Below are 13,072 nucleotides of genomic sequence, written 5' to 3'. Positions count from 1 at the left end.
AACAGTCCCTTAAATGTCTCTGACCACCCACTTTCGCAGTGCATTCTACATACCTACCACTCTCTGTGTTAAACTCCTGCCACCAGCATCCACCCATACTTTCCTCCAATCACCTTAAAATTATGCCCTCTCATATTAGCCATTTCCGCCCTGGGAAAAAGATACTAGCTGTCCACTCTATCAACGTCTATTATCATCTTATACTACACCGCTATCAAGTCACGTTTCATCCGCCTTTGCTCCAAAGAGAAAAACCCTAGCTTGCTCAACCAATCCCCATAAACATGTTCTCTGATCCAAACGGCAACTTGATAAACAACACACATCAAAGTTGCTGGTGAACGCAGCAGACCAGGCCAGGCATCTTGATAAATTTCCTTTGCACCTTTTCCAAAGCTTCCACATCCTTACCATCATGAGGCAACCAGAACTGAACACAGTACTCCAAGACAAGAATATCTGCAGATGTTAGAAATCCAAGCTACACACACAAAATGCTAGATGAGGAGTCAGAGTAAAAAGGTGGGGAGAGGGGAGGAAGAAACACAAGGTGATGGGTAAAACCAAGAGGGCGGGGGAGTGAAGTGAAGAGCTGTGAAGTTGATTGGTGAAAAAGATACAGGGCTGGAGAAGAGGGAATCTGACAGAAGAGGACGAAAGGCTGGTGGGATGGTAGGTGAGGACAAGAAATGTTGATCTCTGGAGGCAGCTCATTTACTGATGTCTGTTACAAGCACATTGACTCTTACAGCTACCTGGACTATACCTGTTCCCACCCTGTTACATATAAAAATGCTAGCCCCTTCTCTCAATTCCTCCATCTCTGCTGCAGCTGCTCTCAGAATGAGGCTTTTAATTCCAAAACTAAGGAGATCTCCTCCTTCAAAGAAAAGGGTTTCCCTTCCTCCACCATCAACGCCGCCCTCAGCTGCATCTCTTCCATTTTGTTCACATCTGCCCTCACCCCATCCTCTCACCACCCCACCATGGATAGGGCTCCTCTTGTCCTCACCCACCACCTTACCAGCCTCCGTGTCCAGCAATTCTCCGTAACTTCCTCAATCTCCAATGGGATCCCACCACCATCTCCCTTCCCCCTCCAGCCCCCCACTTTCTGATCGCTCCTTATACAACTCCCTTATCCATTTGTCCCTCCCCAGTGATCTCCTTCCTAGCACTTATCCTTGCAAGCGGAACAATTGCTGCACCTGCCCCAATACCTCCTCCCTAACTACTATACGACTACTCAGGGCCCTAAACAGTCCTTTCAGGTGAGGTGACACTTCACCTGTGAGTCTTTGAGGCCATATACTGTGTCTGGTGCTCCTGGTGTGGCCTCTTGTATATCAGTGAGACTCACTGTAGATTGGGAGACTGTTTCGCTGAGCATCTACGCTCCATCCGCCAGAAAAAGCAGGATCTCCCAGTGACCACCCATTTTAATTCCACTTCCCATTCCCGTTCTGACACGTCAGTCCATGGCCTCCTCTATTGTTATGCGCCTCTAACTCACTCAAGTTGGAGGAGCAACACCTTATATTCTGTCTGGATAGCCTCCAACCTGGTGGCATGAACATCAAGTTCTCAAACTTTGGGTAATGCCCCTCCTTCACCATTCCCCATTCCCATTTCTCTCTCTTACCTGCCTATCACCTCCCTCTGGCACTCCTCCCCCTTTTCTTTCATCCATGGCCTTCTGTCCTCTTGTATCAGATTCGCCCTTCTCTAGCCATGTATCGCTTTCACCAATCAGCTTCCCAGCTCTTTACTACACCCCTCTCTCCTCTCAGGTTTCATCTATCACCTTGTGTTTCTTCCTCCCCTCCCCCACCTTGTTATTCTGATTTCTCGTCTTTCTTTCCTCCAGTCCTGCTGAAGGGTCTTGGCCTGAAACGCTGATTGTACTTTTTTCCATAGATGCTGCCTTGCCAGTTGAGTTCTTCCAGCATTTTGTGGGTGTTGTGTGTGATGCTACTATCCCATCTTTTTTATGTCTTCCCCTGTCACTTATGGAACATCTAAACCCTGGAACACTGAGCAGCCATTCCTGCCCTTGTGTCAGCCCAGTCTCCATAATTGCCACAACGTTGGGGGTTCCATGTACTGATCCATGCTCTAATTTTATCACCATTGTTCTTGATACATTTCACATTTCAACCCATTCAACTGACTGCAATTATGCCCTATTCACTGCCCACTTTTCCTCACAGTCTATCTACACGCTATTACTGTTACACTAACGGCTCCATCTCTCATCTTTCACTCTAGTTCTCATCCTCCTGACAACTTAGTTTAAACCCTCCACAACAGCTCCAGCAAACCTGCCTGGAAGGATATTGGGTTCTTTTTGTACAGGTGATACTCCTTCAAGATGGCACCGCATACGGCGGCCGTTTTGCAAGCTCCGTTCCAAATCTACAGTATACTACGAATTTCTATGATTTTCTTAGCATTTTCTGTTCAAGTAGCTGATAGTCACATCAGATACTTCTGACCCTTCTGAACATCGGAAAGATGGCATTGACCCACTATGTGCTGCCTTTCCTACACTGGGAACCCCTGCTTGCGCGATCCATGGGAGACTCATCTCTTACACCGCCATTACCTCGGAAGAAGTGCCGGAGGTGAGAGAGAAGGGCCAGAATCCTGGTGAGCCTGAGATGGCATGCAAATGGGCCACCGCTCCCTAGCTTACTCCTGGCTAACGTTCAGTCCCTGGACAACAAGCTTTGTGAACTGACAATCTCCTATCAGCGGGAAACAAAGGAATGAAACGTCTTCTGCTTCATGAAGACCTGGCTGATGGAGGAGATACCAGATCATGCCATCGAGCCCTCTGGGTTCTCCCTGTTCCAGGCAGACAGATCGAAAACCCTCTCTGGGAAGAGTAAAGGGGGAGGAGTATGCTTCATGGTCGATATGCCTGGTGCAACCCCCAGAATGTGCATGCACTCAAATCCTTCTGTTTCCTAGACCTGGAATACCTGGTGCTGCTGTGCAGACCCTACTGGCTGCTGAGAGAGTTCACAGCTGTTATCATCACAACGGTGTACATTCTGCCGCAGGCTGATACTGACCTGGCTCTCAGGAACTGTACAAGACCATCAACACGCTGGAGATTGCACACCCGGAGGCTGCCTTCATCGTCACCACTGACTTTAATCGAATGTCGCTGACAAAAGTCTCTCCGAAGTTTTGTCAGCGCATCCAGGTGAGCACTCGTGGAGATAAGATACTTGTCCATTGTTACACTCCCTTCTGCAATGCTTACAAAGCTCTCCTTCGCCCGGCTTTTGGAAAATCAGATCACTCTTCAATCTTGCTTTTGCCTCTGTTGGTCCAACCAATCGGCCTCCATGCTGCAGGTCTGCTTCAATGACGTCGACTGGAATGTCTTCCATGATGAGGATGTCTCCAAGTTCACGGATGGAGTCACATGCTTCATCCGGAAGTGCATCGACGATGTTGTCCCCCAGAAGTTGGTCAGAACCTTCCCCAACCAGAAACCCCGGATCAATAGTTCCGTGTGAGCAGCACTTACCGCGCGACATCGAGCTTACATCGCTGGCGATCAACTAGAGTTCAAGCAAAGCAGCTATGATCTGCGCAAAGCTATCAAGGCTGCGAAACAATACAGGGACAAGATTGAATCAAGATTCACTAAGAAAAGCACACGTGACTTATAGCAAGGGCTACATACCATCGCAGACTTCAAAGCCAAACATTGTGGTGCCGCCAACGTCGCAGCCTCTCTTCCAGATGAGTTCAATCACTTTTATGCTCAGTTCGATGTTGCTAACTCTGAGCCTCCGAGGAAAGCCACCTCTACAACCTACAACCTGGTCATCTCTGAGGCTGAGATACACAGATGTTTCCAACGAGTGGACAGTCACAGGCTGCAGGATCGGATGGTATCTCTGGGCGAGTACTCAGGATGTGTGCAGCACAACTGGCAGGTGCGTTTACTGACATTTTTAATCTCTCCCCTTCCTGCTTCAAATTATCCACCATTGTCCCTGTACCAAAAAGACCAAGGTAACACGCCTGAACAACTGGCGTCCTGTCGCACTCACCTCATTAATAAGCAAATGCTTTGAAGGGCTGGTCAAGGACAACATCTGCAGCATGCTACCACCCACACTGGACCCCCTACAATTCGCCTACCGACACAACCGATCGACAGATGACGCAATAGCCACTGCTCTACGTACCATTCTTACACATCTGGAGAAGAAGGATGCTTATGTGAGAATGCTGTTCTTGGACTACAGTTCAGTATTCAACACCATAGTTCCATCCAGGCTCGCTTTTCCTGCCTATATTGTTGGTACCACAATGTATTATGAGTTCTAGCTGCTCATCCTTCCACTTAAGAATTCTGTGTACCCAATCTGACATGTCCTTGACTCTAGCACTTGGGAGGCAACATACTATCTGGGTGTCTCTTTCATGTCCACAGAATCTGCTGTCTGTTCCCCTAACTATTGAATACCTTATCACCACTGCTCTTCTTACCCTTTTCCTTCTGAGCTACAGAGTGCCAGAGACTAGTTGCTGCGGCTTTTCTCTGGTAGGTCCAGCATCCAAAGCAGCATATATGTTGTGAAGGAGATGAGCCACAGGGGACGCTGTACTATCTATCATTCTCTATCCCTCTCCCTTCTAGTTGCCGCATCCAACTTAGTTACGGCTGTTTCCCTGTAGCTCCTGTCTGTGAACTCCTCATTCTCCCAAATTATCGTAGGTTATCTAGCTCCATATCCAGTTCAAAGTTCAAAGTAAATTTAACTATCAAGGTACATATAGGTCACCATATAAACCTCGAGATTCATTTTTCTGTGGACGTACTCAACAAATCTTTAGAATAGCAACTAGAACTGGACCAATGAAAGATCAACCAGAGTGCAGAAGACAACAAACTGTGCAAATGCAAATATAAGTAAATAGCAATAAATAATGAAAACATGAAATAATGAGATAAAGAGGCTTTAAAGTGAAATCATTGGTGTGGGAACATTTCAATAATGGGGCAAGTGACTGTAATTATCCCTTTTTTTTTTCCAAGAGCCTGATGGTTGAGGGATAGAAACTGTTCTTGAACCTGGTGGTGTGAGTGCTGAGGCTCTGGTACCTTCTACGTAATGGTAGCAGCAAGAAGAGAGTATGATCTGGGTGGTGGGAATCTCTAATAATGGATGCCGCTTTCCTGTGACCATGTTTCATGTAGGTGTGCTCAATGGCTAGGACGGCTTTACCTGTGATGTACTGGGCTGAATCCACTACCTTTGTAGGATTTTCCATTCAAGGGCATTAGTGTTTCAATGCCAGGCCATGACGTAGCCAGTCAATACACTCTCCACTACACCAGTCTGCCAAAGTTTTAGATGTCATGCCAAATTTCCACAGACCCCTGAGGAAGTACAGGCACTGCCGTGATTTCTTCACAACTGTACTTATGTGCTGGGTCCAGGACAGGTCTTCTGAAATAGTAACACCCAGGTATTTAAAGTTGCTGACGCTCTCCACCTCTGATCTTCCGATGAGGACAGGCTCGTGGATCTCTGGTTTCGTTCTCCTGAAGTCTAGAAACAGTTCCTTAGTGTTGTTGACATAGAGTGAGAGGTTGTTGTGACACAACTCAGCCAAGTTTTCAATCTCCCTCCTGAATGCTGATTCATCACCATCTTTGATACACAACAGTGGTGTCGTCAGCAAACTTGAATATGGCATTGGAGCTATGCTTAATTACAAAGTCATAGGTGTAAAGCGAGTAGAGCAGGGGACTAGGCACACAGCTCTGTGGTGTATCTGTGCTGATAGAGATCGTGAAGGAGATGTTGCCAATCTGAACTGACTGGGGTTTACAAGTAAGGAAACCCAGGATCCAATTGCATAAGGAGGTATTGAGGCCAAGGTCTTGGAACTTATTGATTAGTTTTGATAGGACAAAGGTATTGAACACTGAGCAGTAATCAATAAGGAGCATCCTGATGTATGCACCTTTGCTGTCCAGATGTTCCAAGATTTAATGAAGAGCCAATGAGATGGCATCTGCTGTGGACTTGTTGCTCCAGTAGCCAAAGTGGAGCAGGTCCAAGATGTCTCTTAGGCAGGAGCTGGTATGTTTCATCACCAACCTCTCAAAACACTTCATTACTGTGGATAAGTGTAACTGGGTGATAGTCATTGAGGCAGGTCACCATGCTCTACCTGGGCACCAGTATAATTGAAGTCTGCTTGAACGCTACAGATTGTTCCATACATAATCTATAAGAAGCTGCACTTGATGTACTTCTCACAGATGTAGCAGTCAGGGAGACTGGAGGTCTCCCAGATCTTCCACATCTTGCAAGAGGAGCACACCACTAACCTGGGATCCATTGTCACTACTCTAGCTAGGCACTAATACAGAAAGAAACGGGGACGAGACAGAAACCTCACCCTACACTTCAGCACTCCTCACCGAAGCTCTTGAGCGAAAGTCCCAATTCCCCAATCCAACGCTGCTCCGTTAATACCTTACTTTTTTATTGCTCACCGCTTATTGCTTGGCGGCTTCTCACCGCAAGCAATGACTTCCACGTCTGCTTACCAGTTTTTTTTACACAGAGTGCTGGATGCCTGGACTGCATGCACTGGTGGAGGTAGATATGATAGAGGCATTGAGTTGGCTCTTAGATAGACACATGAATGTGCACAGAATAGAAGAATATGGATCATGTGCAGGCAGAAAGGATTAGTTTAATTAGGTGTCATTAGTTTAATTGGTTTGGTACAATATCATGGGCCAAAAGACCTATTCCACTCTCTCCTTCCCCATCTGCCTATTATTGTCCTCATCTAGATCTCTCTATCGCTTGGCAGCTCCTGCACCACCCCTTCCTCTCAACTGTTTATACTTGCAATGTTCCCTATATCTCTTAGTCCAGATGAAGGTTCTCAACCTGAAAATTAACTGTCCACTTCCTTCCACAGGTCCTGCCTGACCCACTGACTTCGGTTTCATGAAGCTACAAGTGCTGGAAGGTAGTGGAACTCATTCCACTGGCCACTATTTTGGTGATCTGCATACTCAAGGGATAAGGGAATGAAATAAATGCAAAGTGCATATTTTCAGCAAGAAATCCAGGTCACACACACCTCTCCTTGAAGGCTTTCTCAGCCATCTCTCTGGCTGCTCGTTTGACTTCCGCTGGCACAGCATCCTTTTCGGCTTGGGACACCTGGTACACTTTGTGTCCTGCATCCAAACGATAGGGACCACCTTTCCCACCTAAGCCAGCAGTGTCTCTACCACCTGGAAGGAAAACAGGCATTGATTATGGAAGTTCAAGCATGGACACCTCAGACTTAGCCTGTGTAAGATGGGACTGAGGGGACAAGCCAGGTAAGCTCGGTCTCTGCTTTACTGGTTGGGTGTAGATCATAAAACGTAGAAGCAAAATGAGGCCATTCAGCCCATCAAGTCTGCTCTTCCATTCAATCATGGCTAATTTTTGTTTCAACTCCATTTTTCTTACCTTCTCTAACCCTTAACCCTCTGGACCATCAATAAACTCTTCATTTCTCTTACTTTGTACTACTTTGAGGCACTGAAGTGATTAAATGATCTGTGTGGAGAGCATGCAAAACAAAGCTTTTCAGCAAGGGCAACAGCCCTGGCGTATCACATAGATAGCAAAGGTGCAACATCCATGGTCAACCTTGACCAATGGAGGACCTCCATTATCAAATTACCAATTTACAACGGGCCTGACGAAGGGTCTCGGCCTGAAACGTCGACTGCACCTCTTCCTACAGATGCTGCCTGGCCTGCTGCGTTCACCAGCAACTTTGATGTGTGTGGCTTGAATTTCCAGCATCTGCAGAATTCCTGTTGTTCACTCTGCAAGATGCTGCTTTGTTGACGTCTGCTTGTTCATTTCAATTCCTGATATGATAAAGGGGGTCCTTTAATCACGATTTACAAGGTAATAAGAGAATAATCAAGCAATAACCACACAAAATATGTCCAGGGAAATCAAAAAGTAACGTTCAACTTCCCAACTGTAGTTGGTTCTCTTAACTGGTGCCTCAGAGTTTTAACAAGACACTGTGATACACCATAATCGTGTGCCAAAGAAAACAGTAGTTCTGGAGTAAACACAAGAGCACCATCATCACTCAAACCTGGAGACAACATTCCCTACTGTCACAGATTTCTCTGTGTTGGGTTGCCTTTTGGGAACGCAGTAACTTGCGTAAAGGAATGCTACACATATTGTAACTTGGCATTTTGGTAAAAATTCAATAACAAGATAATTATGCATTAGTAAAAGGTCATGGCCCGTAATGTCGCCAGTTTGTTTCTCTCCAAAAATGCTGCCTGACTTGCTGAGTTCCTTCAGCATTTTGTGTGTTGTTCTGTCTTTCTAGAATCTGCAGAACCTCTGTGTTTAATCACAGATCAGAATTTTTAAACTCTGTCTCTGCCCGCAGCAGCTCATATAATTGTGCATGCAGAAGCATTTCGTGTAATGACTCCCTGAACTAAGTTTAAAGTTAAACTGCTTCAGATGGACAAATACATTAAGATTTCCTCCCACATTACCAAATAGTTATCAGGTCCCAAAGCACTACATTCTTTATACAAATTCATCAAGACTAAATGAATTGGCAACAGTTTGTAAGCACATATATGAAGTTAATTTATCAAGCTGGAATGAAGTATTGGAGAATAAATAGCCAGTGAAAGTGCACTCTATCTTACTACTTGCATTCTATCATTCACAGCCAGATAATGCTGTACAATACTAGAAGTATATGGGTGGAATGGGTCCAGCAAAGTTAGATGTCTATATCACCCTCAAAGTCTTGCCAAAGCCTTTATCCTAAACAGGGCTTCTGGACTGTGTGTCAGACCAGTGTTACTGATCGGTCTTCTTTTGCCTGTTACACTACTGACATTTAGAGCAGCAATGAAGATCTCCATCTCCAGTGGCGTTCACGGCTTCCTTCACTGTGTCGGTAAATTCCTTTCATTACTGACAGTCATACAGATCCCAAGTGGAGAATGAGAAATACCTTTGCACACAGATACAGTGGTGCTAGAAAGTTTGTAAACACTGTAGAATTTTCTCTATTTCTAAATAAAATGCATAATATGACCTAAAATGCGATCAGACCTCACCTGAGTCCTAGAACTAGATAACGAGGACTCAATGAAATAAATAACATAAACCATTATGCTTGTTCATTTACTTATTGAGAAAAATGGTCCTATATTACATGTATTTGTTGGAAAAAGTATGTGAATCTCTGGGGTAATGCGTTCTACAAGTGCCATTTGGAGTCAGATGTTCCAATCAATGAGATGAGATTGGAGGTATGGGTTGTAGTAATGCCCTGCGCTATAAAAAAGATACACAAAATCAGGTTACTGACAGAGTCTGCTCTTCTCAAGAAAGATCAGTTTATGTGCACCATGCCTTGATCAAAGAAATTTCAGAGGACCTTAGAAGAAGAATTGTAGAGATGCATGAAGCTGGAAAAGGCGACAAATCATTTTGAAAGACCTGAGTGTTCATCAGTCCACAGTAAGAGAAATTGTCTACAAATATAATAATTATAATAATAAATAAACAAGTAAATAAATTAAAGTATACATATATTGAATAGATTTTAAAATTGTGCTAAAACAGAAATATTGTATATTAAAAAAAAGTGAGGTAGTGTCCAAGGATTCAACGTCCATTGAGGAATCGGATGGCAGAGGGGAAGAAGTTGTTCCTGAATCACTGAGAGTGTGTGCCTTCAGGCTTCTGTATCTCCTACATGATGGTGGCAGTGGGAAAGGGGCATGCCCTGGGTGCTGGAGGTCCTTAATAATGGACGCTGCCTTTCTGGGACACCACTCCCTGGGGGTGTCCTGGGTGCTTTGTGGGCTGGTGGTCAGGATGGAGCTGACTTGATTTGCGGCCTTCTGCAGCTTCTTTCAGTCCTGTGTGGTGGCCCTTCCATACCAGGCAATGATGCAGCCTGTCAGAATGCTCTCCATGGTACAGCTATAGAAGTTCTTGAGCGTATTTGTTGACATGCCAAATCTCTTCAAACTCCTAATAAAGTATATCCACTGTCTTGCTTTCTATATAACTACATCGATATATTGGAACCATGTTAGATCCTCAGAGATCTTGACACCCAGAAACTTGAAACTGCTCACTCTCTCCACTTGGGATCCTTGTATGAGGATTGGTATTTGTTCCTTCGTCTTAGCCTTCCTAAAGTCCACAATCAGCTCTTTTGTCTTACTGATGTTGAGTGCCAGTTTGTTACTATAGTTATTCATATAGTAATATCTATTCTATTCATATCATGCTGAGCTTTGTAAAATAGTAATTAGTCTGTACTGTAGAATTCATTTTGATATTAATGCTCAATTGATAATGAACCATGGGCTGCCTGTAAGTCTGATAGCTATATGGACAGGAAAGGAATGGAGGGTTATGGGCTGTGTGCAGGTCAGTGGGACTAGGTGTGAGTAAGCGTTCGGCACGGACTAGAAGGGCCGAGATGGCCTGTTTTCATGCTGTAATTCTTATATGGTTATATGGTTATGGTTAAATGGAGGAAATTCAGCATTGTTGCTACTCTTCCTAGGAGTGGGCGTCCTGCAAAGATCACACCAAGAGCACAATGTGCATTGCTAAAGGAGGTGTTAAAGAACCCAAGGGTAACAGCAAAAGACCTTCAGAAATCTCTTGAACTTGCTAAAGTCTCTGTTCATGTGTCCACTATAAGAAAAAAACTGAACAAGAACACTGTTCATGGAAGGACACCACGGAGGAAACCACTGCTCTCCAAAAAAAATTGCTGCATGTCTCAAGTTTGCAAAAGACCACCTGGGTGTTCTACAATACTTCTGGGACAAGGTTCTGTGGACAGATGAGACAAAACTTCATCGCAGCTGTGAAGCACGGTGAAAGGAGCATCTTGGGTTGGAGCTGCTTTGCTGCCTCAGGGCCTGGACAGCTTGCAATCATTGAGGGAACAATGAATTCAAAATTGTATCAAGACATTTTACAGGCGAATGTCAGGGCAGCCGTGTGACATCTGAAGCTTAATAGAAGTTGGGTAATGCAACAAGACAATGATCTGAAAAACAAGAGTAAATCAGCAACAGAATGGTTTAAAAAGAAGAAAATTTGTGTTTTGGAATGGCTGGTCAAAGTCCTGACCTTAATACTACAGAAAAGTTGTGGAAGATCCTGAAGCAAGCAGTTCATGCAAGGAAGTCCACCCAACATCCCAGAGTTGAAGCAGTTTTGTAAGGAGCAATAGCCTAAAATTCCTCCAAGCTGACATGCAGGACTGATCAACAGTTACTGGAAACGCTTGGTGGAAGTGATTGCTGTACAACAGGGTCACACCAATTACTGAAAGCAAAGGTTCACATACCTTTTCCAACAAATATGCAATATTGGATAATTTTTGTCAATAAATAAATGAACAAGTATAATGTTTTTGTGTTATTTATTTAACTGGGTTCTCTTTATCTAGTTTTAGGACTTATATCACATTTTAAGTCATATTTATACAGAAACAGAGAACATTCTATAGGGTTCACAAACTTTCTGGCACCACTGTATAGAAGGATTCTTCATTGCTGTTTCCGTAACAGTTTTGCTTGACCAGTCAGGATTGTTAGCCCTGAGCTGAACCCCTGAACCTGGAGGATCAATCGGTGGGACCACTCTTACCCTTTGACCTGTTTGGCATGGTGACCCTACCAAGAGCCAAACCATAAAGCCTTGACTCCAGAAGCATAGCTCTCTGGGGCACTGAGGCACACAAGTCTCTAAACCCCGACAAGGTTGTGGTCCTCTTGGAGGAGTGTTATTGTTCCTGGTGTCTTTTATCGGTTCAATCAGCTCACTTTCTCACCCAATTAAAATGCAGCCAAAAGATTAAAAATAAGAGTTTGCATGCACAATTTACATTTAAAATCGAGTTTGGTTTTTAAAATATCTTTTCAAAAGCTAACATACACACGCATTCAGATTCTTTCTCAGACACACAGGCACATTCAGTCTCTCTGAAACAGAGGCACATTCAATCTCTCACACACATACAGTGTATCTCACATACATAGACAGTCTCTCTCACACACAGAGACATTCAAAATATCTCTCACACAGATATTTAGTCTTTTTCTCTCTTACACACTGACAGTCTCACATACACATATTCAGCTTCTCTTTCTTTTCACACACACACACACACCTCTCAAACAGACATCCAAACTAATAGGCCTCAATTAAAACTCAGTGACAGTTTTCTGCTAAGAACCAGCATATAGGCTTCTCCTGTTCTTGAATTTTGTGAAACCATGCAACTCTTGTTGATGTGACAAGTTGCAGAAGGTATAGGGTGAAACAAAACGACTCCCATAACCAAGATACTCAGCCTGCTCAGTGCAGTGACCACTGCCACCAAGAAAGTACATTACAATTACAGAAACAAATCTGTAATGCCTCAGGATACTTTTCACTATTCTTTATATCACTGGAAATAGCCCCAAGATTTCAAGCACTGTCTCAAAAACAGTCTCTCATTCCTTTCTCTCTGTCAGGCTCTCTTCAAATATCCTTTCTACCATGGCCAACCTTTGAGTCTGTACACAAGGCACTAGGAGCAGGAGTTGGCCACTTGGCCCCTCAAGCTTGCCGCACCATTCAAAATGAGCGGTCCCAGGCCACAATACCTCTTCTGTGCCAGTCCACCATGACCTTCAAATCCTTGATTTTCCATCCACCTTATCTTTAAATATTCCAAGTGATCTGTTTTCTACGACAGTCCAGGGTACACATTTCCAAAGATACACTATTCTCTGTGAGGAGATCATCATCAGGTGCCATACCCAGATTCAGCTTTGACTGCCATGACTCACACACCCCTGTTTCGGGTCCAGTGGATCATTGGTATTCATTATGAGAAGATAACCTTTTAAAAATCTTGAACTCTGGTTAATAGAGCAATAGAGTATTACAGAACAGAAACAGATCCCTTGGTCCAACATATTCATACTGACCAA

General features: G+C 44.2%; 1 protein-coding gene across 3 annotated transcripts in view; it reads right to left on the bottom strand.

Annotated features, from left to right (window-relative positions):
- The window catches only part of vwa8 (von Willebrand factor A domain containing 8), a 481,708-nt gene that overhangs the window by 81,326 nt on the left and 387,310 nt on the right, over positions 1 to 13,072 (bottom strand). For all 3 annotated transcript variants that reach the window (XM_072260838.1, XM_072260837.1, XM_072260836.1), the window contains exon 39: positions 7,141 to 7,297. In XM_072260838.1, the coding sequence (XP_072116939.1) occupies positions 7,141 to 7,297 (157 nt within the window). The remainder of the gene's footprint in view (positions 1 to 7,140; positions 7,298 to 13,072) is intronic.

The sequence above is a fragment of the Mobula birostris genome, chromosome 6, assembly GCF_030028105.1.
Source record: "Mobula birostris isolate sMobBir1 chromosome 6, sMobBir1.hap1, whole genome shotgun sequence".
Classification (NCBI taxonomy): domain Eukaryota; kingdom Metazoa; phylum Chordata; class Chondrichthyes; order Myliobatiformes; family Myliobatidae; genus Mobula; species Mobula birostris.
The sequence above is the reverse complement of the archived record's forward strand: the minus strand, read 5'-3'. Positions and strand labels throughout refer to the sequence as shown.